The sequence below is a fragment of the Macaca thibetana genome, chromosome 11, assembly GCF_024542745.1.
Source record: "Macaca thibetana thibetana isolate TM-01 chromosome 11, ASM2454274v1, whole genome shotgun sequence".
NCBI classification, from domain to species: Eukaryota; Metazoa; Chordata; class Mammalia; order Primates; family Cercopithecidae; genus Macaca; species Macaca thibetana.
Window position 1 is genome coordinate 116976725 of NC_065588.1, and position 26815 is coordinate 117003539.

The 26815-nt window shown below is 47.9% G+C and overlaps 3 protein-coding genes across 4 annotated transcripts in view; 1 reads left to right on the forward strand and 2 right to left on the reverse strand.

The window, feature by feature from the left end:
- The window catches only part of SRSF9 (serine and arginine rich splicing factor 9), a 298394-nt gene that overhangs the window by 235394 nt on the left and 36185 nt on the right, over nt 1-26815 (reverse strand). The gene's annotated exons all lie outside the window — the stretch shown is intronic.
- Nucleotides 1-26815, reverse strand: part of POP5 (POP5 homolog, ribonuclease P/MRP subunit) — a 250079-nt gene that overhangs the window by 108078 nt on the left and 115186 nt on the right. The window lies entirely within an intron of this gene.
- Nucleotides 2502-17824, forward strand: MLEC (malectin). Of its 2 annotated transcripts, XM_050748138.1 has the most exons (5): nt 2502-2881; nt 9762-9940; nt 10495-10671; nt 10766-10823; nt 12348-17824. In XM_050748138.1, the coding sequence occupies exons 1-5, from the start codon at nt 2650-2652 to the stop codon at nt 12575-12577; spliced, it is 876 nt and encodes a 291-aa protein (XP_050604095.1). In that variant the 5' UTR covers nt 2502-2649; the 3' UTR covers nt 12578-17824. The 2 variants fall into 2 exon arrangements, with proteins under 2 accessions (XP_050604095.1, XP_050604096.1); XM_050748139.1 differs by lacking the exons at nt 10495-10671; nt 10766-10823.

The window sequence follows — 26815 nt, forward strand, 5'->3', positions numbered from 1 at the left end:
ACTGTATCTCTATTTCACAATCGAGGAAACTGAAACTCAGAGAAGTACATCACTTACCCAAGGCCACACAGTGGGTAAATGGGACTGGGCGTGGGATGCAGGCAGCTTGTCTCAGATCCCATGCTCAGATCCCATGTGCTGCCTCTAGGGTCTCAGAATTTATGTTTTACAGAAAGGACAGCCTAATTCATGAGCAGCTGGATCTCAGAAAGAGAGCCAGGCTCCTTGGTACAAAGATGGGCCCAACCATGAATGGCATCTGAAGGGTCCAATAACAGGAGCTAGCCGGGTATCTTCTTCACCCTCTGGAGTGACCAAAAACACGACGGACCGAGAGAAGGCCTTTAGAGGCCTCCCCCAAAATTTAATCCATTTTTGTGATTGTTTCTCCTGGACTAGACTGCCTTGAGGATGAAATAAACATGAGCTCCTGGTGGCAATGCAATCCGTGAGTGGTACCTGGGCTCTGCAGGCTAACTACCTGGGAGGGAGGAAGTCCCATCACCGATACTTGTGTTTCTGTTCCCCATTTGCACCACACCCCTCCTTTGAGGGTAACTGAAGCCTCTGAGTTGTCAAGATCCTAAAAAGATGACAGTTTGAGAGAGAGAAGAGTAAAATTAGAAACCCCAAGAGGCCAGGTGTGGTGGCTCACCCCTGTAATCCCAGCACTTTGGGAGGCTGAGGCCGGTGGATCACGAGGTCAGGAGATGGCGATCATCCTGGCCAACATGGTGAAATCCGGTCTCTAATAAAAATTAAAAAACTAGTTAGGCGTGGTGGCGGGCGCCTGTAGTCCCAGCTACTCAGGAGGCTGAGGCAGCAGAATCGCCTGAACCCGGGAGGCGGAGGTTGCAGTGAGCGGAGATTACACCACTGCACTCCAACCTGTCGACAGAGCGAGACTGTCTCCAAAAAAGAAGGAAAAAAAAAAAAAAAAAAAAAAAAGAAACACCTTTGACAGGAAACATGTCTATGGGAGGAAGTAAGGCCAGATGCTTGCAAAATAGGGGGGAAAGTGAGACCGGGAGGGAACACTTCCAAAAGTTACCCCCGTGGGGTCTGAATTTGGGGCCGGGGAAAGGAATTTGGGTGCATTTAGATCCACCACTGATAGTCCGTATTTTGGCACCCTGTTTTGTTCCTGTATAGCACTTATCACCGTTCTAACTAAACAATTTCATTACGGGTTGTGCAAAGTCTGATTCTCATGCGGGACCCCAGGTGTGTTTTTTGTTCATGTAGCACAAAGCTCGTTGCCTAAGTAGCAGGTAGGATTGTCAGATAAAATACAAGAAGTCCAGTTAAGTTTGAATTTTAATAAACAGTGCATTTATTTTAGTATAAGTGGGTCCCATTTGCTTATCTGAAATTCAAATATAACTGGGCTTCTCATACTTTATCTGCCAAATCTGACACCCTAGTAGTAGGGACTTGATACATTTTTTTCCTTTTAGGGAGAATTTCTAAATCGACCAGTATTTATTTATTTATTTTTGTCTTGACTCTGCCCTACACTTGCGATGCGACCCTTTGGCAACATTCAGTCTCTTTCTGGGCCTCAGTTTCCCCATCGGAAAAATGGGAATTTGAACAGCGACCGAAGCGCAGGGATCGCCAGTGTGGGAGAGCTCCAGGTGAACTGTGAAGGTGCAGGGAGGTAGCGCGGGCCGTGTCTGTGCGGGACGGTCCCGGCCTCCAGTCTGCGCACCGCCGGCAGCCACTCCAGCCAGCGCCTAGGGCGCCCCGGTCCCGCCCCTACGCCACGGAGGCCGGCCAGAGGCTGTCGCCATGGAGACGCGGGCAGCCTGGCGCCCCCACGCTCACAAAGCCACGCGTTTCCGCTGCGTTGGAGCCTTCTCATTGGACGGCCGTCTGGACGCTACCACCCGCCCCGAGCCCGCTAAGGGGAGGGGGCGGGGCCTTATCCTCGTGGGACTCGTTCCCTGGAGAACTGTGTCCGCGGCCTCTCTGGGAAAGCATGGGTCGTCTCCCTCACGCGGGGAAAAGGACTGAGTCTCTTAGGTCTGGAGAGTGTCCATTGCTTCTCCTACTAGAATTTATGCTCACGCTTCTCCCTGAGAAAAGAGGGGGCGGGAAAGTCGGCCACGCCCCCTCCAGAGCCTATTTGGTCTCAAGAGCGGGAGCACCGGAAGTGCTGGCGACGTGTCAGTGCGCCCTACCCTAAACCTTCCTCCCCAGGCCACCTTTCCCATTCAGCTGTGGGATTCCGGGGCCGCCTGGGCGCTGCACCCGCCACTTCCGCATCGAACCGCCGCTTCAACCGAACTCACTCCCTCTGCGCGCGCTCCATCTCGTGCCCGACTGCTGGGCCGGCGCCTGGGAGAAGCCACGCCCTTTCCCGCGCCTGACATCCAATGAACGGGCGCTTCCCGGCGGGGTGGTGGGTAATTAATGAGGGCCTGGCGCTGATTGGCTGCAGGGTCGTGGCCGGGGGCGGGCGGCGGGGTAGGTTGTCCCTGAGGTGGGAGGCGGTACCCGTGGCTGAGAAGAAGGAGGCCTGAAAGCGACATGTCCCCGGCGACTCAGGCGGAGCGGTTCGTGGCGCTGTTTTTCTGAGTCCGGGGTGGCCTGGCAGCCGGCCGAGGACGAGGGTCGGCGGGGGCTGCCCCCCTGGTGGTGGCCGCCATGCTGGGAGCCTGGACGGTTGAGGGAACCGCTGTGGCGCTCTTGCGACTGCTGCTGTTGCTGCTACCGGCGATCCAGGGACCGGGGCTCGGCGTGGCCGGCGTGGCTGGCGCGGCGGGGGCCGGGCTGCCGGAGAGCGTCATTTGGGCGGTCAACGCGGGCGGAGAGGCGCATGTGGACGTGCACGGGATCCACTTCCGCAAGGACCCTTTGGAAGGCCGGGTGGGCCGAGGTGAGAGTCCCCCTGCCGAGCCGCGGGATCCGGGGCCTGCTGTGCTGGGCGCAGCCGGCCGGGGGCTACGGGCCCCGAGCCCCTTTCGACCCTGGGGCCGCGTCTCTGGAGCGAAGTTTCTCTCTGCAGCTTCCTCGGGGCCCCGCTCTGAGCTCAGGGCCTGGCACTGGCTCCAGGGTACCTAGAGTCATACAGGCAGAGAGTTGGTGAGAAGTTAGTTATATTTGGATTTCTCATCCTGCGTTTTCTCAACCCCTCACTCCCATCCAAGCTGGGAGAGAAATGACGAAGGCGGCCTTTTGCCACCTCCAGGCCTCGCGGGTTGTAGGTCATGGGTGCCCCTGCTTCTCCTGGCGAGACAGTTCTTGGGAGATTCTTGTCGACCCAGGAATCGGCCGCTTTCCTTGCCCCTTCTGCAGGAGCGGGGCTTGATTCTTAGCCAGAATAGGAAGGAATCTTCGAAGAGGATGGGCCAGGAAAGTTTGATTGTAGCCTGCTCCCCCGCCCTCTTTTCGAGCGAAGAATATGTGTGCTTAAAAGTAGAATCTGCAGGCCGCCCCCAGAGGGTGGTTCTATCGAAGCCATCCTGCACGTGAGGCTGGTGGCTGTGGGTGAACTGGGTCAACCAGTGTAAGAATCCGAATGGCCTCTCAGAGAATGCTTACAACCTCCCCTAGGTGAGCCTGAGAGTTCTAATTCCAGCTTAGGGGGAAAATGATTGTGATTTGTTGGGCAACAGTGGTTTTTAACAGAGCTGCTCCCTTCCCAAAGTTAGTGTGTGTCAGAATTGCCAGGGCAGCTGCTTAAAAATGCAGATTCCTAGTCCCCACTCGAAATCGATTATAGTAGATTGAGCTTTTTTGCTGGGACCCAGGTTTCTGCACCAGGGGCTTGTGATGTAGGTTGCCCCGAGACCACTGTTTTGGAAGATCTGCTTTATAATCTTTGTTTCTTCTGTTGGAGGGATTGGAAAACAGGTTTCAGAAGGAAGTTCTTTGCTTCGTGTGTTGGAAGGAGATTGACGCTGTATACCAGGTTCAGAGGCAGCCAGATTGGCAGTATGCCACCTGCTGACAACCAGGAGACAGACTCACTCTTCACTTTCTCTCCCTCTTTTTCTGCGATGCCCAGATTTGGCTCTTGCTTTTACTAAAGGAGTTAGTTCTTCCCAAGTCGATGGCAGTGTTCTGAAATTTGTTACATTAAGGAGTTTATTGCCTTTCACATATGTGAGGGTCTTGGGACACAGGGCTGTTTTCTGAAGTTCTATGTTTGTCTTGGAATTTGTTGAGCCCTGGCATGTAGATCACAGTAGCCTGGGTTCAGCTGACTCAGGGCTCCAGTCTTTAGCAGCGGTAACAGCAGCCAAAGCCAGACTTTATAGCAGGAGGTTATTACTATCTCTATCCTAGACCCTTCCTCTTTCTTCACCAGCGTGGGCAGGGAGGAAGGAGCCCTTGAGGAAACTAGACTGTTTGTGGACTTTGTCTCTTGAGATAGCTGTGGTGAGTGCACTGAGCGGATGGTTTCTTTTCACTTAGCAGATACCAGGCCTTACATTGGTTACATCGTCCTATTTGGTCTGTTGTGCAGAGGATAAAGCTGAGTAAGACCACACAGGTTTAGTTCCCAGATACTGCCCTTACTCAGAAATTCTGGTTTTAATTTGCTAATGCAGGTGGTGTGTGTGTGTGTGTGTTTCTTTGGCCTGGTCAGCAGTCAGCCAAGATCTCTGTCCTTGGGTTATTGGCTCATGGTTGCAGTTCCTTGGGAGGAGTTTATTGTAGCAGGTAAAATTACATGAGACCTACCAAAGCTCGTGTGTACTGGAGTCCTATTTTGGACACTGGCCTTTGGGGAATTGTATAAATGAAGGTTCCCTGCTAAGGTTCCCCTCTCCATTCTACCAATCTGGGTAAAAATTGGAGCAGTATTAAGGCATAGATGGGGAATGGGAGGTGGCGCTTGTCAGCTGCAGTTTGGACCAGCTTGTTGCAACATTGCACTTACCAGGTTCCTGAGAAAGGCATTTTGCTGGCTTTAGATCAGGGCTGAGATGTGCATAAGCTTGCACTCTCAGGAGGCAGCTCTCTCTATACTAAGGAGTCAATCGCACCAAGGAAAGTCCAGCTGTTCACGCTGCCTTTCTTCTGGGCCTGCTTGGATAAGGGTGTGCCAGGTATTTGGAGACCCTTGCCTCGTGCAGCTATTTACACTGATTGCAGTAGGAACTGTATGCCTTATTTCTTTTCCCACCTGCCTGTGATATTGTTTCCAGCATGCTGAGAAAAGTTGATTTTATGTTGAATGAATTCAGGTATTTGTTACTAAGTTAGTCCAGATAAGGGTTTGGTTTTCTTTTGAACTTGCTGTTTCTGTATAGTTTCTTTGTAGTTCAACATTCTTGTAATTGTGTGTGGCCCAGGGCACGTAGTGGCTTATGCTTTCAAAAGCAGTTCAAAATATTTATTGAATTTCATTTTTGCCTTGAGGATAACTAGTGCTTACAGCCTGGGAAAGGCTTTTTCAGCCTGTGTGCTTCCACAGATGGGAGCACCACTACAGAAAGTGGTGGTTTAGAAGCGTTCACATTGGGGTTTTGGTATCAGGCACATTCCAGGGGTTTCATTTATTTACTTAAAATTTTTTATTTTGTTTTTTATTGTAGACACAGGGGTCTCTCTATGCTGCCCAGGCTGGTCTTGAACCCCTGTCCTCAAATGATCTTTCCACCTTGGCCTCCCAAAGTGCTGGGATTACAGGCGTGAACCATCGCGCCTGACCATGTTCCAGATTTGTAACTTGGTCATTCTGAGTTCCTCTTCACTCTGACTAGGAAAAGACCTGGTTATTTGACCTGAGGGCATAGAATTTTGCTTGAATTTAGGGAAGGCTATTTCCTCTTCATAGAAAGATGCCTGCTAAAGTTGCTCGGCCTTAAGAAACTTGCTTTGCGTCTCTGAGCCTTGTTTTCCTTCTCAAAAAAAAAAAAAAAAAAACAAAAAACTCTCATGCTTTAGACATCTCTGATAAGGCTGTAAACTCTCCTGTCCAGAGTAGGTTAAAGTGTCTCTGTCACTTTTTTTTTTCCTTGATGACCTTTTACATGGAATTAAAAATAGGGCAGAGCATGGCTCCAGAGGGGGAAAAAGCTGGCTGGGTACCAGAGCCTATCAGGTTGCTAATGCTGTAACTGTAAGGAAGACCCTTTCCTGGGCTGCCTTCCTTTCAGCCGGGGAAGGATTTGGCTTTGGGGAGATAAGAGCTTGAAAGATGGGATGAGAGAGGAGTCACTGCTGCCTCTGATTTGCTCAAAGCCATGGGATTTGTTTAGAATTCTCTACCTCTACTGTCACCTAACAGGCAGTCTTCATCTGCAGGCCCTCCAAGTAGTGGAAGTTCACAGGGAGAAAATTTAGGTCCCTGAATCCATGGGTTCCCTGTCTCAGCCCATTCAGAACAATTCTTTAGGTACTGGCCTCACTTGAGAAAGAAGTGATCCAGAAGAACAGTCTAGTGACCAGGAGATCTGAGGGTGGGGTGGGGAGTGACGCTAGAGCCCCAAGGGGAGCTCTACAGCTGTGTTATGGAGGACGGGCTTCTGCTCATTCTGGCTTTCCCGCTCTTGTGGTTCCCAGTTGCAGTTTTCCAGTTAGTTTTATTACTTCCTTTTCTTTTGATCCATTCCCTAAACTCCCTTGAGTGGAGACATTTATTTAGTGCTTATCACGTGCATATTCTTGCCTGGCTAGCATACCCGTGTTTCTGTGTCTCTCTCTGTGTGAGGCATTATATTGAGCTCTTTATACGGATTGTTTTATCCTTACCACAATGCTGTGGGATAGGTGGTGTCCCCATTTTATAGGTGAGAAAACAGACCTAGAGAAAAAACTTGTTCAGCGACCCTTTGTGTCTGTCTTTTCCTGAACCCTGTGCTGAATTCTCCAAGGAGTCTAGTTACTACATTGTCTAAAACTAAGAAAGAGCAGACATAATGAAGGCCGTTTGGCCCCCTTCCTTTTTGGTTAACTGAGTTATATTATGCCAATTGCAACAGTATGCAGACTGTCCACTTCATTGTATTTTAGAGAAATCTGTTTCGCTGTGAATGCATAAAGGCTAAGGAGGGAAGAAAAATCCTTATTTGCTGCTGCATCTCTTGGGACTCGGGCAAATTCAACTTTGCATGTGGCAGATCTCTTGGGAAAGCCACTTGGGCTTTAAAGGGAAATATTTTAAAGGTAATTCCAAGGTTGTTAAGTAATTTTTATTCACATGGTTGAGTTTTCTTCACTGTGGGACTGAGACTGCCACAGATTACATTACTGTCAGTTTCTCACTTTTTCCACTTGGCAAGAGAAAAAAAAAAGATTCGGCCTGGCGTGGTGGCTTATGCCTGTAATCCTAGCACTTTGGGAGACCGACGCGGGTGGATCACCTGAGGTCAGGAGTTCAAGACCAGCTTAGCTAACATAGCGAAACCCCATTTGTATTAAAAATACAAGGCCGGGCGCGGTGGCTCAAGCCTGTAATCCCAGCACTTTGGGAGGCCGAGACGGGTGGATCACGAGGTCAGGAGATCGAGACCATCCTGGCTAACACGGTGAAACCCCGTCTCTACTAAAAATACAAAACATTAGCCGGGTGAGGTGGCGGGCGCCTGTAGTCCCAGCTACTCGGGAGGCTGAGGCAGGAGAATGGCGTGAACCCGGGAGGCGGAGCTTGCAGTGAGCTGAGATCCGGCCATTGCACTCCAGCCTGGGCGGCAGAGCCAGACTCTGTCTCAAAAAAAAAAAAAAAAAACCAAAAAATTAGCCAGGCGTGGTGGTGTGCACCTGTAATTCTAGCTACTTGGGAGGCTGAGGCAGGAGAATCCCTTGAACCTGGGAGGTGGAGGTTGCAGTGAGCCGAGATTGTACCATTGCACTCCAGCCTGGGCAACAAGAGCGAAACTCCGTCTCAAAAAACAAACAAACAAACAACTCTCTGCACATGCACACAATTTTCTGTGTATCTATAAATCAAATGTAGTTAATGTTCCAGATGTGTAAGGATCACGGTCCTCATGGAAGAAGGAAATTCTTAGAGCTCAGTTGGAAGAGAAATAGCAGTCTTTCAGTCTTCATAGGTTTGTATCCCAGGGCAGTGGTTTTCCAAGGCTGGAAAGGAGGGGGAGCATGTTAGCAGTACATCCTTTGTATGCATTGCTCAGTTACTTTTCTTTGATTTCTTGAGGAGAAATAGGAAGAAAAAAGTCTGAAGACAAAGTGCAATGAGTTTCCTGTTCCATTGTCTCATCGGTCCATCTGATCTCGTGGCTAATGTCACTTACAGGAACCGTTAACAGTTATGTTTATTTTTTTGAGGTCTTGACCTCAGCCACTGGGTCTTTTTGTTCATCTTTTACCTTTTGCCATGTCCTCTCCCTTGTTGGTGATTCAGAAGATAAAGCTCTGGGGATGACAGCCCCTGGCCGTCTCCCAAAGGATCGAGTTGCCAGATGTCTTCATGGTCACCATGTGAGATTGGAAGGCAGTCTTGAAATCTTAATTTCATGCGGGAGGAGAGACTACATGACTGCTACATCTGTAGTTGGGAAAGTATATTTATGGAGCACTGGAAAGCCTTGCTGTGTTTATAGGATAAAGGAGTCAGGCTACTCTCTGGAGGAAGCAGAACTATTTATCTCTGAGACTGAAATGTGATATCTTATATTTGCACAAAAAAGATTTGGCCTGGCGCGGTGGCTCATGCCTGTAATCCTAGCACTTTGGGAGGCTGATGAGGGTGGATCACCTGAGGTCAGGAGTTTAGTTTGTTGTGCGAGAGGAAGAAGAAAACACATATACAACTGTCTTATACCAAGGCTGGGAGAGGGCCGGGGGCAAGAGAGGTTTTCTACTCTTCTGATACTGACCCGAGGTAAGTAACTTTTTACTTGTACCCTCTCTCATTCCTTGTCAGCTTGTGAAATGTGAAAGGTGACTCCCCTAGGACTTGGACATCTTAGGCCGATTGTCTTTCCCTGCAGGATGCTCTGGCCTTGTGGACAGAATGGCATGGCTTCACTGCTTTGCAGGCACCTCCTTCATTGTCATTTGTTCATTCAGCAAACTGTATGAGTGGTGACTGTGTGCCAGGTCCCGTGCTAGGCACTGGAGGTGCAGTAGTAACTTTTTTCTCTACTGTTGGTTTATCTAAGTGAATGTTCAAGTGAGTAGGTGAGGAAGAGTTTTGTGAGTCTGTGGGAAGTAAGGATATTAGCATCACACCTTTCTTTTGTATGCCTGTTTTTACCAGCTTTGGAACTTTTTGAATGAAAATTATAAAAAAAAAATGCAACAACTAAAGCTGGAATTTTATTAGTAAGGACAATGAAGAATGACTTTCCGAAGCAGATATCCTGTTTGTTTTAGACTCTGGGCTTTTCTGAATGAGAGAAAACATTCTTTGAACTTGATCATCTTGTATGGAGTTCCTGGCCATCCCCTTTGTTTTAGGTTTCTCTGAAGCCCTCCCTCTTGGGGAACCAGGCAGCTGCAACACAGCACTTTCTTCTGATAATGAGTTAGACTTGTTCTCCATAGAGTCAGGGAGAAAAAGTCATTTTAATGTGCTTTTAGAAAGTTCTGCTCTGAGGTTTATAGGGGCTGTTGGCCTGATTCGTGTTTAGTTTCTTTCATTTTGCTCTTCCATAGTAATGGCTGTATGATTCCTGCCTTTGTTGGAGCTCTGTTTGGAGCCAGGTGCAGAGTGGGTGGCCCTTTATATGGAGAGGGTTATTAGCATTGCCCTGGAAATGCCTCTGGCTGTTCTGAGGTCTTTGCTCTTCTTTTGTGTCTTGCCTCTGATGTGCTTTCTCTTTGTCTTTTGTCCTCAGCCTCAGACTATGGCATGAAACTGCCAATCCTGCGTTCCAACCCTGAGGACCAGATCCTGTATCAAACTGAGCGGTACAATGAGGAGACCTTTGGCTACGAAGTGCCCATCAAAGAGGAGGGGGACTACGTGCTAGTCTTGAAATTTGCCGAGGTCTACTTTGCACAGTCCCAGCAAAAGGTGAGGCCTAGTCAGGCTGCTGCTTGACCAGTGGGACATTGCTGCTCTTGGACAATCCACTATTATGGGGATAGAGAGTGTGAGAGCCTCTCCAGAAAGGAAGAACAGATGAGCTCTAGAGAAGCACGTTCCATAGTCCACAAGGCTGCACTTGCCTTGGGGGTTAGTGACAGAAAGCAAAGCCAGAATCCTTGTTTTGGTAACTAACGGATCCTGTTAAGGCCCTCCTGGCTACTTCCCTCCATGGTTTGCTGCACCTTCTTGCTTTTAGCCTTATTTTTCCTCTGTCCCTTCCTGTGAATTTCCTTCTTCCTATGCTAAGCTTTTTGTTTGTATTCTTTGTTCCTTAAAGCCAGTATAAGACCTCCTGGGCAGCGAAGGAATATGGCTTTGATTTGACCCGGGTTAAGGATGCTAGCCACCCTGGATATCCAGACCCATCATTTCTTAAATTATTTTTGAACTTGAAGCCCAAAAAGGTGCATGATGCCCAACTGCTTGAAAGGATGTAAAGCTGATGGTTTTAACATTGTTTCCTTTTCTTATCCTGGAAGGTATTTGATGTACGATTGAATGGCCATGTCGTGGTGAAGGACTTGGATATCTTTGATCGTGTTGGGCATAGCACAGCTCACGATGAAATTATACCTATGAGCATCAGAAAGGGGAAGCTGAGTGTCCAGGGGGAGGTGTCCACCTTCACAGGGAAGCTCTACATTGAGTTTGTCAAGGTAATTCCCCTATTCTGCCCATTGCTGAAGAGAGTGGGTACAGGGGAAGTTGTTTGCTGCTGTGTGGGGTTGACTACTGTTTCCCTTTTTCTAGGGGTACTATGACAATCCCAAAGTCTGTGCACTCTACATCATGGCTGGGACGGTGGATGGTAAGTTGTGTTTTGACCTGCTTTTTTGACTTGGGTGGAAGGATATGGTTGAGGAAACCCTTGGGAGGTAATTGAGCTGATCACTATTTTGGAAACACTTAAAGCTAAATTGTAGGGGATTGGCCGGGCGCGGTGGCTCAAGCCTGTAATCCCAGCACTTTGGGAGGCCGAGACGGGCGGATCACGAGGTCAGGAAATCGAGACCATCCTGGCTAACCCGGTGAAACCCCGTCTCTACTAAAAAATACAAAAAACTAGCCGGGCGAGGTAGCGGCGCCTGTAGTCCCAGTTACTCGGGAGGCTGAGGCAGGAGAATGGCGTGAACCCGGGCGGCGGAGCTTGCAGTGAGCCGAGATCGCGCCACTGCACTCCAGCCTGGGCGATGAAGCGAGACTCCGTCTCAAAAAAAAAAACAAAAAAAAAACTGTAGAGGATTCAGAGTCAGTTGCATGAGGATGAAGTATAACATGGTACTAGCCGCAAGCTTTGGAGTCAGGTCTACATATATCTTGTTGCTGCCATTTAATTGGATGTTTGTCTTGGATGGATGTTTCTAATTTCCCGATAAATTGGGATTAATAATGGTACCTATTGGTGTACCTTGACCTTTGTAGTCATTTGGGATCATCTAAAACTTGTCCTTATTTTGTTTGTTTGACATCTCTTTCCTAGGGGAAAAAAAGGTAAAAGGAGGAGTCCTGTAGGGTTTTGGTATGCTCGGAAAGATTCCAGCATTGCTGGACTGCACTGGGACAAAACTTCCTTTATTTATGTCTCCTTATCCTTGGGATCAAGTCTTAGAGTGTATCTCTTTCTCAGGGTTTAGATTCTCCTGGCTGCCAGCATCTCAGGCTGATTTTTGCAGAGAAAGCTGCGTCTTTGTGACATTTCTCCCCCACTCCACTTCTGTACCTTTTCCCAACTTATCTTGAATGCACTTAGGATTTCATCCTATTGTCTTGATGTCCTCCAAATGCTGATATTATGACATCTAGGAGGATGGATGTCTTACCACCAAACAGACCTGTGTTCAAGTCCCTGAGGAGGAGGCAGGACAGAGGGACAGTGTGTGCTGGGAACCCAGAACTCTCTGGGTCAGCTTTTCTTCAATTGTTGTGTGAATCAAAAGGGAATGTGGGCTTGTGGGAGGAGGCGGGATTTGGAGAGGTTAAAGTTTAGGCATCGGGTCATTGTCCCTGTCCAGTCTGGTCATCTTGGGGCTCTGTCAAAGTAGAGCAGAAGGTGAGAGAGTGCGCCTCCCTATGAGCAGGGCTTTTTCTACAACAGAAGGTGAGACAGTGAGCCTCCCTATGAGCAGGGCTTTTTCTACTTCCTAGTTAAATCTCAGGCTTTTGCAGGACTCTACTGTTCTGTAGACCAGAGGCTATTTCTGCTACTTCTGGTCTTTTCTCTGGACCTGGGCTCACTCACAGGAATCTCTTTATTGTGGCTTATTTGCTGCTTTTAAGGGTCTCTCTTACTTACATGCTATGGGTCTTAACAGTGTTTTCTTCCTTGTGTTAGATGTACCAAAGCTTCAGCCTCATCCAGGATTGGAGAAGAAAGAAGAGGAAGAAGAAGAAGAAGAATATGATGAAGGGTCTAATCTCAAAAAACAGACCAATAAGAACCGGGTGCAGTCAGGCCCCCGCACACCCAACCCCTATGCCTCGGACAACAGCAGCCTCATGTTTCCCATCCTGGTGGCCTTCGGAGTCTTCATTCCAACCCTCTTCTGCCTCTGCCGGTTGTGAGAACAAATGACCATCCTGAACAGGGTGGAGGGGTGTGGGAAAGAAACCAGCCATATTGGTTTTGGTTTCTATATTTTTCACAATGATTAATGAAAAAGAAACAAAGACAAAAAAAAAACACCAATTAAAGGAGACAAAAAGAGGCAGAGCGAGTAGAGAGCAGCCCTCATTCACCACCTGGTCCCAGACCTGCTTAGGTCCTCGTCCTCTCTTTGTGGCTGGCTCCCAGCCGTCTCTTTCCTCTTGAGGATACTTAGGATAAACTGGATCCTTCCTGCTCAAGGATCCTCGTTTGTACACCTAGTGGAAAGGACTCTGAACTCAGAGGAGTCACTGTTCCTTTTTTTAGGTTAGAAATTAACAGCAGGGAAATGCCATCTTATTACCTGAGATGACCAGCACTGGGAGTTAGGTATGTTCTGAAGTTATGTCTAGATAAGACTTCAGATGTCCTGGGATCGAAAGAATGTGTGTGAAGGGGTGGAAAAGTAGGGAGATTAAAAAAAAAAAAAGAAAGAAAATGCTTCCTTATCTGGAAGCCTTTCTGGATTAATCCAGTGATGGTCCCACCTTTAGTGTTGAGCTTTGTCATTGCTTGTCTCCCTGGCATGTGCCAGTTATAGACTGTCCGGCATCCAAGACGATTAGGTTATGTTGGATCCTCAGATCGCCTCTGACTTGTTACCACAACAAATCATTTTGATTTCAGTGCCTGTTGGGGACTTGATTTCTTCTCAGTTTGTTTGTTTGTTTGTTTGTTTCCTTAATCTGGCTCATTTGAAATTTCTTCTCCCCCTCAACCATCCCACTAAGTTATACCCAAGAAGGGAAGGAGACACGGGGATTTGGGGTTCTCTGCTTGAATGTCTTCTCCTTTCCCACCTCACCTTGTTGGTACCTCCCTCCCTGGATCTCTGAGCCAGCAGCCAGGAGGACCTGACCCAGCAGTTCTTTACTGGCCCCTTTGTAGGGTCTTGCTGCCAGGGGGCAGGGATGCTTTCCAGCCTGCAGCAACAGAACACTTGACCTTAAAAGTCTCTTCTGGTCTTTGGATTAGAAAAGGCTTATGTTAGCATAGCTTAAGAGCAACCTCAGAGACTTGAGCCCTACTAATTGACTGACCACTGTTCAGAGTGTCTGGTATCTGATGTTCATTTATTCCCATGTTCTTGTGTGTCACAGTTCAGCCAGTTTTGGTTTATGCCTAGAGCTACTTCAAGGAACTAGACTAATTAGCTATATAGACCCAGTGACGCTTCTTATTGATCTTAATAGTATGCCCCTCCCTCCCCTATCCTTTCATTTCCCTGTCCAAGTAGCAGTCAGGTTCTTGGTGTGATGGGACTGAAAGAATTCCAGTCAGCCAGAGCCTTGGCAGCTCTGAAGCTAATCTTAGCATCTAAGTGTTGGTCTTAAATTCCCTGAAAAAATTTCTGTAGGAAATGAAGCTTCCCTAGTCCCCTCCTTTCTGGTCACCGTCATCCATTTCCCAGTTAGGGCAACAATGAAGGAGGACCCAGCCAAGCTAAAAGGAATTTTGTGGATGGGAGACAGCAGGATTAGCTTCAGCTTGGGCTGGAGCAGTCAATATAGGATCTCAGGCCAGGCCCATTTTTCTAGAATGTGTTTAATTTTGAGTTTGCTTTATTAGATATGTTTTTTAAGAGCTCTATATATTTGAACTGTTCCTTATGTGACAAAATAGGTAGCTCTTGGGCTCATGTCCTGGGTTTTGGCTCTTTAATGATTACTCCAGGCCAGCATTTAGTCATTTGAGAATTGTAGCCTGTTGTTTTTGCTGTGACTTGGGTCTCAGTGCTGGGGTGTTGAGTCAGGCAGCTGGAGGGTTGTGGCCTGAGGCTGCAGTCAGAGGTACACTTCCCATAGTGCTTCACATAGCTCCCCTGCTTCTAAAGGATAAGGTACTGTAGCCTTGGTCTTTGGGACCACCTGCCTGGGGCAGTGGACATCCTAACTAAATAGGCTTCTGGCAGTAGCTTTGGTTCCTGTCCCATCAAAATTCCCCAAAGCCACTGTCATTGGATTAGTCAAGATGAAGGAGGAGGACTGGCTGCCTCCATTTTGCCTTGTTTGTTAGTTTGCCTGGGTCTGTCTGAGGAAGGAGGGGGTCCCGCCTTCCAACTCAACACATCCCTTTAGTGACTCAGCGTCTCAGAAGGAAGCCCTGACTCCTGGGGCCATTTCCTAATGGTACTGTAAGCCAAGCAGCCTTGCTTCTGCCTCTGTTTCCAAGCCCACCCTTTTCCCCTGAGCTCAGGGTTAGGGATGGGCGCTTTCCTCTCTGGTTGTGTCCGAAAGGAAGGAACATCTTTCTATGGCTAACAAAAACTAAAGGGGAAGTGAGGAAACAGGAAGAAGTATGGTGGGGGCTGGGGTAGACTCCCCTGGAGCCAAGCCTATCCAGTTAACAAGAGCTGCCTGGGGCTGGCCACAGCTGGCTCATGATGCTGAACTTGAAAGTGTTTTTGTTTTTGTTTTTGTTTTGTGGCTCCTCCAAGATACAGGTACATGAAGTTTAGGTTAAAGGGGTGGGATTATTTTTATTTTTGTACTGTATGTGTCAAGAATTACTCTGTTGTTCACCTTTTGCTTTTTGCACTGTTTGTTCCCCTATCTGCATTTTGAGCTTAGTGCTAGGACTGAGAGGCTGCACCATAGGGAATGCATGGGAGGTGGTGAGGGGTGCGTGGAGGAGAGGCCCGGGCTCCTCTACTGGATCTACACTCTGTCCTAGGTTTTTCGATCTCACTGAGCCCAGCTGGCTGAAAGCTAGGACAGTCAGGGTGCAACTTCTTTTGCCAGAAGCGCGGCCTGAGCTGGGTTTCTGGGAGGGCGACGCGGATGTCTGCTGCAGAGACTGCCTGAGAGTTCTGCAGTCTAGCTTTGAGGCCAGTCGGTCTCTAATCGGGCTTTTTTGGGTCTCATGCTTACTGAAACATCGTGCCAAGAAACTCGGTGGGATTTGTGTCCCTTAAACCAGATTCATTTTTCGGAAAAATCTCCATTGTTGAGGAGAGGCTGCTCAGTGGACACCCTGAGTTCTTATCACTGGGAAGATAGTTTTCTTCAGGTGTCAATGGCGTTAGACTTCCAGGAAGACTAGCCCTGCCTACAGGGCCACCTGTTGGTTTGAGAGTGTGTTCGTGTTCTCTTGCTGTCACTGCCTAAGAGCTACTGGGATCACGTTAGCGGACACTTAGGCTTTGGTGAGAGGGCAAAGTTTGAGTTAGGTTTACCTCCCCCTTTCTGTGCCTGGGAACTGTTTGGTCCAGCTTTAAACTGTGGTTTTGACTTATCTCTTGGGAGAAGCTTCTGTTTTAAGGAATTTCTTTTCCTTCTTATCCTGCCTCTAGCCTCTCCTGGAAAGGCCTGGCTATGGTTTCTAAAATCTCAGCTGAGAGCTTCAGAAAACAGCAGCAGTATTTTCCTTTTCCTAGTGCTAACATCCCTTTCCCTAGAAATTGGCTCGCCTTGGGAAACCCAGGGAAAGAATCAGCAGGTTCTCTGCCCCCCCTGGGGGTTGGGGAAGGACCTGCCCCGGTCAGCACAGTGCCTTTTCCTCTCCTGCTCTGAGCCAGGGTGGGGCATTCCCTCTAGATTCAGGTCTGGGCAGGGGTCCTATAGTCCCTGCCATGGGGCTGCTTCCCTGTCCCTTCCCTCCCCTTTACTGGCCTACTCTGGCATAATTCAAGTGTCTTCTTGCCTTGAGGATCCTTAATGGCATCAAATGGCAACATGGAATATTGTCCTCCATGCCTCTCCAAAATGACCTAGGAGAGTAGGTGAGCTTTCCAAAGTGAGAGACGAATCTTTCTTTTTTTTTTTCTCCAAGGGCAGGATGGGTATGCTTTGGGCCTTCTTCTGTGGCCCCGGAGGAAGGAGAGACTGAGGCAAGGCAAAGTGATAGTACACTGAAGCAGAACCAGAAACACCCAGGAGCCGTTCAGAAATCTCAGAAGAAATCTGCTTCTCTTCGATGGAAAGATATAATTAACGATCAAAGAACTCTAAGAAAATTGCAAAGAAGCCTTAATGTTCAAGATTTAGAAAGATCAGAGCAAGTTTTCTCTTTCAGTCCAAGCTATGACTCTCTGTATTTAAACCTCTCCTGGGGCAAGAGTGCTAGATTTCCTCATTTTGTTATGAGACTAGATTGGTACCAGTGGATCCGCTGCCTAGTGAGGGCGGGTTTCTTCTTTGCACCTGTGTGGCTTGCTTCCAGTCTGGCCTGTCCTTTCCAGCTGCCTTCTGTCTAGCGCACTATGGGGGGCCAGATTATCTTGATAAGAGCAGGTGATTTGGGGACTAGCTAGGTTGGCAGGAAAAGAGCAGGATGGATCTCCTGGGACGAGTTCCCCCAGGAGTATAAACACAAGGAGCCAGGATTGTGCTGGCAGCCAGGGAAACAGTAGCGCCTGTTTGAGTTGGCAGAGAGGGCCTTGGCACCTCTTGCATCCAGGCAGTCTTGTGAGATGGGGGCACATAGCACTGGGGAAAGCAGAACTCCATTCTCACCTCTATTTTGAGCTTCAGTGCTTTATTTCAGTATGAGGAAAAACAACAACAAACTGAAGTGCGCTTTCCGTCCTTTCAAAGGACAACTGTTGGGAAGGGGGAGCCGAGTTGGGAGGTAGGAGGGGAGCACTGGCAGGGAGAGACATTCTTGACTCCTCTCTTCCCTGGTGTGTTGTGATCCAGGGAATGAAAAGAAATTTGACCCTGGATTGGTTCTCTCCTTGAACTTAAGGAATGTTACCTTTTCCTTCCAAGAAGTTCTCCCAGGCTAGGACCAGCTGCCCATTCTGAGCTCAGGGCAGCCTCTTCAACCATTACTGACCTAACCTGGCTTGTCAGGAAACCAACCCCACCCTTCCACATTGGGCCTGGCTGTTCTATTCTGTATCACGTACTGGAGAGAAAGCGTCAAGTTCTTAGCCCTTGTAGCTTCTCTTCTAGTTTCCCATCCTCTCTCTGTGGAGGCCAAACCAACTCTTTGTCAGTAGCCACAACATGTGTTGACGGCGGCACAGTGAGATAGAATTGACGAACTTTGAACCTGGTTGGCCGGGGAAGCTGTAGGGGTGGATAGAGCTGGCTTTCCTTCTGGGCTGTCTCCATCTGACCCTACCCCTTCCATGTCCCACCCCACTCCCACCAAAAAGTACAAAATCAGGATGTTTTTCACTGTCCATTGCTTTGTGTTTTAATAAACAATTTGCAGTGACACTCTGTGTTGGGACTGAGTTTGAACTTGATTACAAAGCGTTGAAGTGATGGGGTGGGAAAAAGAAGACCCAGGGGTTCACTTGGCTCCGAAGAGTTCTCCTGTGACAAGGCTGGGAACTGTTGTCCATTTAGCTGTGTGTCTTTTGCTTTTCTTCTCTCTGGGATGTTTGCTTAGGGGAATCATTCTGTAAAACCCTTCCTGGTCACTTCAACTAGCCGCACATTTAAGGACAAAAAAATTGTTTTCATTTTCATTGGAACAACTAGGCACGGACTGCCCCACTCTGAAGGCACACTGGGCCCACTGCTGCCTCTCCTCTCCATTCCCTTAGCCTCTGTGATAACCCACGGACAAGCTAGCTCACCTAAGCCATAGGAGATTTTTCTCTGCTTGCTCCTTTTCTGGTGTTTTGTCATTGTTGACTACACATTAGGAAGAGCAGAATGGAGGAGGGATTTTTTTTCCTATAATTTATAAGCCACGTTTTACAGGTGAGGAATGTTAAGCCATGCGTGGTGGCTTACGCCTGTTATCCTAGCACTTTGGGAGGCTGAGGACGGCAGATTGCTTGAGCCCAGGAGTTCAAGACCAGCCTGGGCAACATGGCGAAACCCTGTCTCTACTAAAAATACAAAAATTAGCTGAGCATGGTGGTGCATGCGTGTGGTCCCAGCTACTCAGGAGGCTGAGGTGGGAGGATCACTTGAGCCCAGGAGGTCAGTGCTGCAGTGAGCTGAGATTTCGCCACTGCACTCCAGCCTGGGTGACAGAGAGCCTCTCTCACACACACACAAAGAAACACTGAAGCTCAGAAAAGTTCAGTAACATACCCCAGACTAATTTAGTAAATGGTCAAGCCTGGGTTCAAGTCCAGTCTGTCTGCCATCAAAGCCCAAGCTCTTTAAAGCTGTGAAGATAATTACAGCTGTCCATTATTGAGTTCTTGGAATGGGCTGGGCACAATGCCCAGCATTTGTTACAGATGTTGTCTCTTATCTTCAGCAAACCAGTTGGTATTCCCCTTTAAGAGACGAAGTGACTTGCACGAGGTAGCACAACCAACAAAAGGTGGAGCTGGGGTTTTAAACCAGGACTCCTGCTCTTAATCATTACCCTCTGCTGCCATCCATTTCTTCATGGTACTGGGTGGCATGGCTCCAGAGCCTACTTGTGGGATTTCTCCGAGTGGGAATGGAGACTGCTGGCTTGCAGGGCTGGGGAGGGGTGGAGGTGGAGGGACAGGAGTTTGGCCTACTTCTGTCGGTTATCCCGTGAAGGGCAGAATTCAGTGTACAGCACCAAGAGTGAGGCCAGTGTTGATGGAGTCTGTTCTCAGGGCCCAAACAAGCCAGGAGGCCCACAGAGCCTCTTTCTTAGGCTGAGCGCCCCCATAACTGGAGTTCTTTCCTAATTCAGATTTCATTGTTACTATTTCAAGTAGCTTTGCATGAGCTGCCAAATGGGGAAGAGACCTGAAGAATTCCCGCTCTAGGGAGTTGCAGGGAGGGAAATTGTCTGACAGAAGATCTTGGGCCAAGTACCGGGGTTGGGTTGGACCACTCTGTGGGTCCAGATCTTAATCTCACTAAGGAAATCAGGCTCCCGGTTGGCTGGAGCCGGTGAGACCTTTCTCCGTACTTAGTACCCCCCATCCCCCATAAAGGAAGAGAGATGAGTTTTTCCAGTACTTACTGGAAAGCTCATTGCTATCACAGTGGTGAGGGGTCAAGGCAGAAAGGAGGCGGAGCATGGAGGTCCTGGAGCGCACTTGCCTCTGCTCTCCAACAACCTAAGGCCACAGGCATCTCGCTGCAGCGCTCTGGCCCAAGAGTCTCAGTTTTGTTTGTTCCTCACCACTTAACATTAGTATGAAATAACTCCACTTGCTTTCTCACTACACTCTTCCACCTGGCTCCACGGGCTTCTCCCTGCCCCGTGCGCCTGCCCTGTGTGCCTGCCCTCAACAGAGGGGGCCTGGAGAAAGAGGCCACTTGTATATATTGCTATAGCGACCATTCATGGGACACTCTTCCTGGCACCAGCATAGTGCTTTTTGGTGCCATTTTGTGTCTCCTCTTCATAACAATGCTAGGAAAGACCTGTGACTAGCCTGACTTGTAAATGAAGACACAAAGGCCTCAGGAGAGAAACGACCTGGCCAGAGTCACATAGCTGGTAAGTGGTAGAGCAAAGACTGGAACCCAATGCTGTTTGACCCCAAAATCTGTGCTTTTAGTGCCATGATGTATTAGTTTTAAAGAGGAACCTTTTGAGTATTGATAACTGATGAATCTATGTTTACATGGCGGTTTCACTATTTCTCCGAAAAAGTAACTTTTAAGACTTGGTGATATAAAGATCTATAAATATATACAGAAATAAATTTTTTTAAAAAGTGGAGTGTAAAATGTGAAAAATCATTTTCTTTTCTTTTTTTTTTTTTTTTTTTTGAGGCAGGGTTTTGCTCTGTCTCCCAGGCTGGTGTGCAGTGGCAAGATCTTGGCTCACTACAGCCTTGACCTCCCAGGCTCAAGCAATCCTCCCACCTCAGCCTCCTGAGCAGCTGGAACTAGTACAGGTGTATAGCCACCACACCCAGCTAATTTTTATATTTTTGGTAAAGACAGGGTTTTGCCATGTTGCCCAGGCTGGTCTCAAACTCTTGGGCTCAAGTGGTCCGCCCACCTCGGCCTCCCGGAGTGCTGGGATCAGAGGTGTGAGCCACCGTACCAGGCCTGAAAAATCATTTTCTTCCCTATCCCTCTAATCCCTAAAGGATAATACAGAGGACAGTCTGGTGTGTATCTTTTATTTTAAATATATTTACATATATATATACGTATATACACACACACAGTCTTTTTAAAGAAGTGGGAGTATACTATACATACCATTCAGTGCCTTTTTTTTACTTAATATGTCTTAGTTAGTTCATATAGATGGGTCAGTACATAGAGATTTTTCTCACTCTCAAGGGCTGTACAGTATCTTATGGTTATATTGTGATTGATTTTACCAGTCCCCTGTAGATGAACATTAAGATACTGCCCATTTTTTGCCAGTACAAACTGCTGCAGTGAACATGCTTATGCATACATCTTTGTGCATATGTGCAGGTGTTTCTTTAGGGAATTCCTTTAAGGAATTACTGGATCAAACAATGTATGCATTTAAAAATTTGAAGGTACTGCCCTCCATGAGGCTATATGAATTTTTACTCACCAATCTTATGCTGTGACTTTGGAATATGCCAGCAATCTCTTGTGGAAAGAGGTAGGATATAAATAATAAATAATGCTTTTTAAAAACAGCCCTCTGGCTGGGCGCAGCAGCTCACACCTATAATCCCAGCACTTTGGAAGGCTGAGGCAAGCGGATCACGTGAGGTCAGGAGTTTGAGATCAGCCTGGCCAACGTAGTGAAACCTCATCCCTACTAAAAATATAAAATTAGCCAGGTGTGGTAGTGCACACCTGTAATCCTAGCTATTCAGGAGGCTGAGGCTGGAGAATCACTTGAACCTGGGAGGCAGAGGTTGCAGTGAGCCAAGATCATGCCATTGCACTCCACCCTGGCAACAGAGCAAGACTCCATCTTTAAAAAAAAACAGCCCTCATCCAGATAGTGGAGTCACTTGGTACTAAAGAAATTACTAGTTCTTAGTCCCAGACCACAAGGCATACCTGCAATCCCAGCCATGACTTGCTAATTCAATGCATGCCATCTCTAGGGAGGCAGCAGAAAGCAGGACTGAACTTTCAGTCTTGGCAGAAAAATGCCAGCTGATGATGTCTTGCTTACCTTGGTTACACCAGCTCTGGGCCCCACCTGCCTGGCCTGATTTGAAGGCAAACTGCCTGGCTACTCTGGGACTGCCCTGGAAAACAGCCACTGTCACACCTCTTACGGGGAGGAAAACAGCCAGCTGGAGGGAGTCAGCTCTGAGCTGGGGGGAAAGGAAGGCTGGCCCTTCTGCTTTTGGTGTCGGGATTACTATTTAATGCTGTAGTCCTCTGTTTTCCTTCTTCCCCCAAATAAAGTGTGAGTATATGTAATTTTCTTTTTTTTTTTTTTTTTTTTTTTTTTTTGAGACGGAGTCTCGCTCTGTCGCCCAGGCTGGAGTGCAGTGGCGCAATCTCGGCTCACTGCAAGCTCCGCCTCCCGGGTTCACGCCATTCTCCGGCCTCAGCCTCCCGAGTAGCTGGGACTACAGGCGCCCGCCACTGCGCCCGTCTAATTTTTTTTCTGTTTTTAGTAGAGACGGGGTTTCACCATGGTCTCGATCTCCTGACCTTGTGATCCGCCCGCCTCGGCCTTCCAAAGTGCTGGGATTACAGGCGTGAGCCACCGCGCCCGGCCTATGTAATTTTCAAAAGACATTTTACAAGAGCCTTTCCCCACACCTCAAAAAATTTGATGTGGAAAGACAGATTGGAGGTTACACCCCTAATTTTTCCTACCCCTTTAAAAAAATGAAATTATAGGCCGGGCGCGGTGGCTCAAGCCTGTAATCCCAGCACTTTGGGAGGCCGAGGCGGGCAGATCACGAGGTCAGGAGATCGAGACCATCCTGGCTAACACGGTGAAACTCCGTCTCTACTAAAAATACAAAAAATTAGCCGGGCGAGGTGGCGGGTGCCTGTAGTCCCAACTACTCGGGAGGCTGAGGCAGGAGAATGGCGTAAACCTGGGAGGTGGAGCTTGCAGTGAGCCGAGATCGCACCACTGCACTCCAGCCTGGGAGACTGAGCGAGACTCCGTCTCAAAAAAAAAAAAAAAAAAAAAATTATATATATTTCCTTCCCTTTACCTTTCCTTTCTTTATTTCCTTCTTCTCTTGTTTCATTCCTTTCCCCGCACCGCCCCTCCCCCCCCCCCCCCCCCCCCCCCCCCCCCCCCCGGCTTTCTTACAGTCTCACTCTGTCACCCCTCGAACTCCTGGCCTCAAGCGATCCTCTGACCTTGGCCTCCCAAAGTGTTGGTATTACAGGTATGAGCCACTGTGCCCAGCCCGTCTATTCCTTTTAACCAAAATTCATAGGTAGCACCCAGAGAGAGTACAAGTTCTGACTCATGTGGCAGTATTTAATTAAAAAAAAAAAAAAAAAAGCCAGGCGTGGTAGTTCACGCCTGTAATCCCAGCACTTTGGGAGGCTGAGGCAGGTGGATCACCTGAGGTCAGGAGTTCGAGGCAAGCCTGACCAACATGGTGAAACCCCGTCTCTGCTAAAAATACAAAAATTAGCTAGGTGTGCTGGCAGGCACCTGTAATCCCAGCTACTCGGGAGGCTGAGGCAGGAGAATCGCTTAAACCTGGGAGGTGGAGGTTGCTGTGAGCCAAGATTGTGCCACTGTACTCCAGCCTGGGTGACAGAGTGAGACTCTGTCTCAAATAAATAAATAAATAATAAAATAAAATTAAAAAAAAAAAAAAGGCCAAGTGCGGCCAACACTTTGGGAGGCTAAGGCAGGTGGATCACAAGGTCAGAAGATTGAGACCAGCCTGTCCAACATGGTGAAACCCTGTCTCTACTAAAAATACAAAAATGAGCTGGGTATAGTGGCACATGCCTGTAATCCCAGCTACTTGGGATGAAGAGGCAGGAGAATCGCTTGAACCCAGGAGGTGGAGGTTGCAGTAAGCTAAGATTGCGCCACCGCACTCCAGTGCGGGCGACAGAGTGAGACCCGTCAGAAAAAAAAAAAAAAAAAAAAAAAAAAAATTTGATTAAGTTTGAGGTTGCTTTTAAATTTTAAAAGGAAGTAAGACAACTTTGGCATAGAGTTTGCCTTCCAGACACAGATCCAAAGGTATTTTCTTTTTTCTTTCTTTTTTTTTTTGTTCTTTTTGAGACAGAGTCTTGCTCTGTTGCCAGGCTGGAGTGCAGTGGCGTGATCTCAGCTTACTGCAACCTCCGTCTCCCAGGTTCAAGCAATTCTCCTGCCTCAGCCTCCCGAGTAGCCAGGACTACAGGCGTGTGCCACCACGCCTGGCTAATTTTTGTATTTTTAGTAGAGGCGGGGTTTCACCATATTGGTCAGGCTGATATCGAACTACTGATCTTGTGATCTGCCCGCCTCGGCCTCCCAAAGTGCTGGGATTACAGCCGTGAGCCACTGCACCTGGCCGGTATTTTCTTTTTAAAAAAGTATACAAGGCCAGGCGCGGTGGTTCATGCCTGTAATCCTAGCACTTTGGGAGGCCTAGGCAGGTGGATCACGAGGTCAGGAGATCGAGACCATCCTGGCTAACACGGTGAAACCCCGTCTCTACTAAAAATAGAAAAAATGAGCCGGGCATGGTGGCGGGTGCCTATAGTCCTGGCTACTTGGGAGGCTGAGGCAGGAGAATGGCGTGAACCTGGGAGGTGGAGCTTGCAGTGAGCCGATTGCGCCACTGCACTCCAGCCTAGGTGACAGAGTGAGACTCCGTCTCAAAAAAAAAAAAAGAAAAAGTATACAAGCAGCCCATGATTATATGCTTGAGATAAAACAGTACAGAAAAAAACAGTACAGAAGTAGTTCTAAAATGTCAAAAGTGAATATATTTCCTTTAGCCTCTTCTGATACTCTCCTCCCCAGAGGTAATCAAGGTTAATGTTTTAATGTATATCCAGACCTCTTCCTTTACAATTACAAATACATATTTATATCTATATCTATGTCTGTCTGTCTAGTTTTTTTTTTTTAGATGGTCTCACTCCCATGGCCCGGGCTAAAGTACAGTGGTGTGATCACAGCTCACACAGCCTTGACTTCCTGGGCTCTGGTGATTCTCCCACCTCAGCCTCCTGAGTAGCTGGGACTACTGGCATGCACCACCACGCCCAGCTAATTTTTGTATTTTTAGTAGTGACGGGGTTTTGCCATGTTGCCCAGGCTGGTCTCGAACTCCTGGGCTCAAGCAATCTGCTCACCTTGGCCTCCCAAAGTGCTGGGATTACAGGCATGAGCCACCACACTCAGCCCACATCTAAATATTTATATACTTTCCATGTTAAATAAATGGGATTCTCAGCAGGATGCGGTGAGCTGTGATTGTGCCACTGCACTCCAGCCTGGGTGACAAGAGTGAGACCCTGTCTTAAATAAATAAATAAATAAATAGGATTCTGTGCCTTGTTTTTTGCCCCACTTAGTATATGTTTGAGATCTTTCCATACATATATATATATATATATCTCATTTTTAAAAAACAGTTCTATGTAACATGAATGGATACAAATGTAATATATTGAAATTTTTCAATATTATAAATCTCTGTGCATACATGTAGGGTATATTCCTGGATGTGGAATTGCAGGTGAGGAGGTTACATTTGCCATCATCCCTAGAAAGAGAAAAGCCAGGGTCCAAGTAACTAATCTTGGTGCTATGAGAACAAAGTTTCCATAAACAAGTATATGAGAAATGGCCACATGCTAAACCACCCTCTTGGCCATTCACAATCAAGTAGCATATTAAAAGTTCTGGAAATTCTTCAGTAACCACTCTGTTGAGTGGTTTAACAAGAGTTGTTTGCAAAAGGAAAGACTTTAATTCTTTGTACACATTTATTAAAGTCTCCCTGAACAGTTAGTTAAATGCCACCATATGCTAATCTCTCAAAGACAGTACAGCATTTGGGTAGGAACTTGGCCACACACTGTGCCACCCAGTTGGGCAGCTGGGGTGGGGTCAAGTGTGGACTTTGTCCAGGAACCAAGAGATGCCTGTCTTGGTGGCTTTGGTGAGAGGGACTCAGCAAGGAAGGCCTGGCAAGAATGTCAGGAGGCTCTAGGGGAGGGTTGCAATTTTACTCTAGCCTGGCTGAGAGGTGACGTCAGACCTAGCAGACACACTGCATCAATCAGGCCCAGGCCTCCAACACAGAGCAGCACAGATCTAGAATCCCTAGAGAAGGAGCCCCTTGGGGTGGAAAAGGGTAGACCATATCCCCCTGTTGACCCACTTCTGGCCAACTGGTGAGGTCATGGCTAACTTTCAAAACTCAGTGTGGATGTTGCCTCTGTGAAATCTTCCCAAGCCCTCAGGCTGTTACAGCCCGGTCAGTATAAACCACTCCTGTGTGTTCTCCTAGCACCTTTGCTGCATCTCTTAGTGCAGTCAGTGAGTCTAGTTTGTCTTCCAGTTCATACTAACCTGCCTTGTGAAGAGGAAGGGTCACATAATGAATTGTGTGCTTCACAGTCTTCTCTAACAAAAGTGGGAGCTCCTCCACAGTGGGATACTGTCCAGGCTCTCATTCAGTCATTACTGAGCACCTACCACTTGTCAGGCATTAGCTGAACTGCTGGGAATTCAGGGGTGAGGCAGACCCAATCCCTGCCCTCACTCTTACATCTCCTGTAGCCTAGCCCAATGTCTAGCCTAGGGCCTGGCACAGTGGGGCTTACGGATGGCAATCTCATTGGAAAGTTTGTTTTGAAACTGCCTTTGCAAAACAAGCAGTGCTTTAACTTACCTTCTATGCTAAATGTATTTAGAAACATTTTCTCAAGATGCATTGTCCACTAATAGTTTAGTGTTGAAGAACAGGCCTTGGGTCAGATGGACCTGGATTCAAATCCTTGTTCCCTGCTCTTACTGCTTGAGGGACTTTGGACATATTACTTGACTTCTCTGAACTTGAGCTTCCTGATCTGTAAAATGGAGACAGTAACACCTCACAGAGTTGTTGTGAGGGGAGGAGCCTGCCCTATAGCAAGTGTCCTGCCACATAGCAAGTGAGCAGTAAACACTGGCCATTCTTCTTGTTGGTGTGATTACTGGGAATTGGTTGCCATTGTGATGTTGGGACTGGTGATGGAACTCTTGGATTGAGAATGCCGAGATGGTGCACTGAAGATTCTGTGTGCTCTTTCAGACCAGAAGGAGGATGAGGAGGAGGAAAGTTTATATGACGTAAATTCATTTGACCGTAACATATATATTTAAACATCGTGGACGACCTTGGGGGCCTGATGGGGAGTGGGGATGCTAAGGCTCCA

What these genes read in the sequence shown, in the direction of transcription:
- MLEC (XM_050748138.1), top strand. Translation starts at nt 2,650, where the DNA reads ATGCTGGGAGCCTGGACGGTTGAGGGAACCGCTGTGGCGCTCTTGCGA. An exon ending in TTGCACAGTCCCAGCAAAAG is followed by an intron (nt 9,941 to 10,494) that starts GTGAGGCCTAGT and finishes TTATCCTGGAAG; the next exon opens with GTATTTGATGTACGATTGAA. An exon ending in TCTACATTGAGTTTGTCAAG is followed by an intron (nt 10,672 to 10,765) that starts GTAATTCCCCTA and finishes CCCTTTTTCTAG; the next exon opens with GGGTACTATGACAATCCCAA.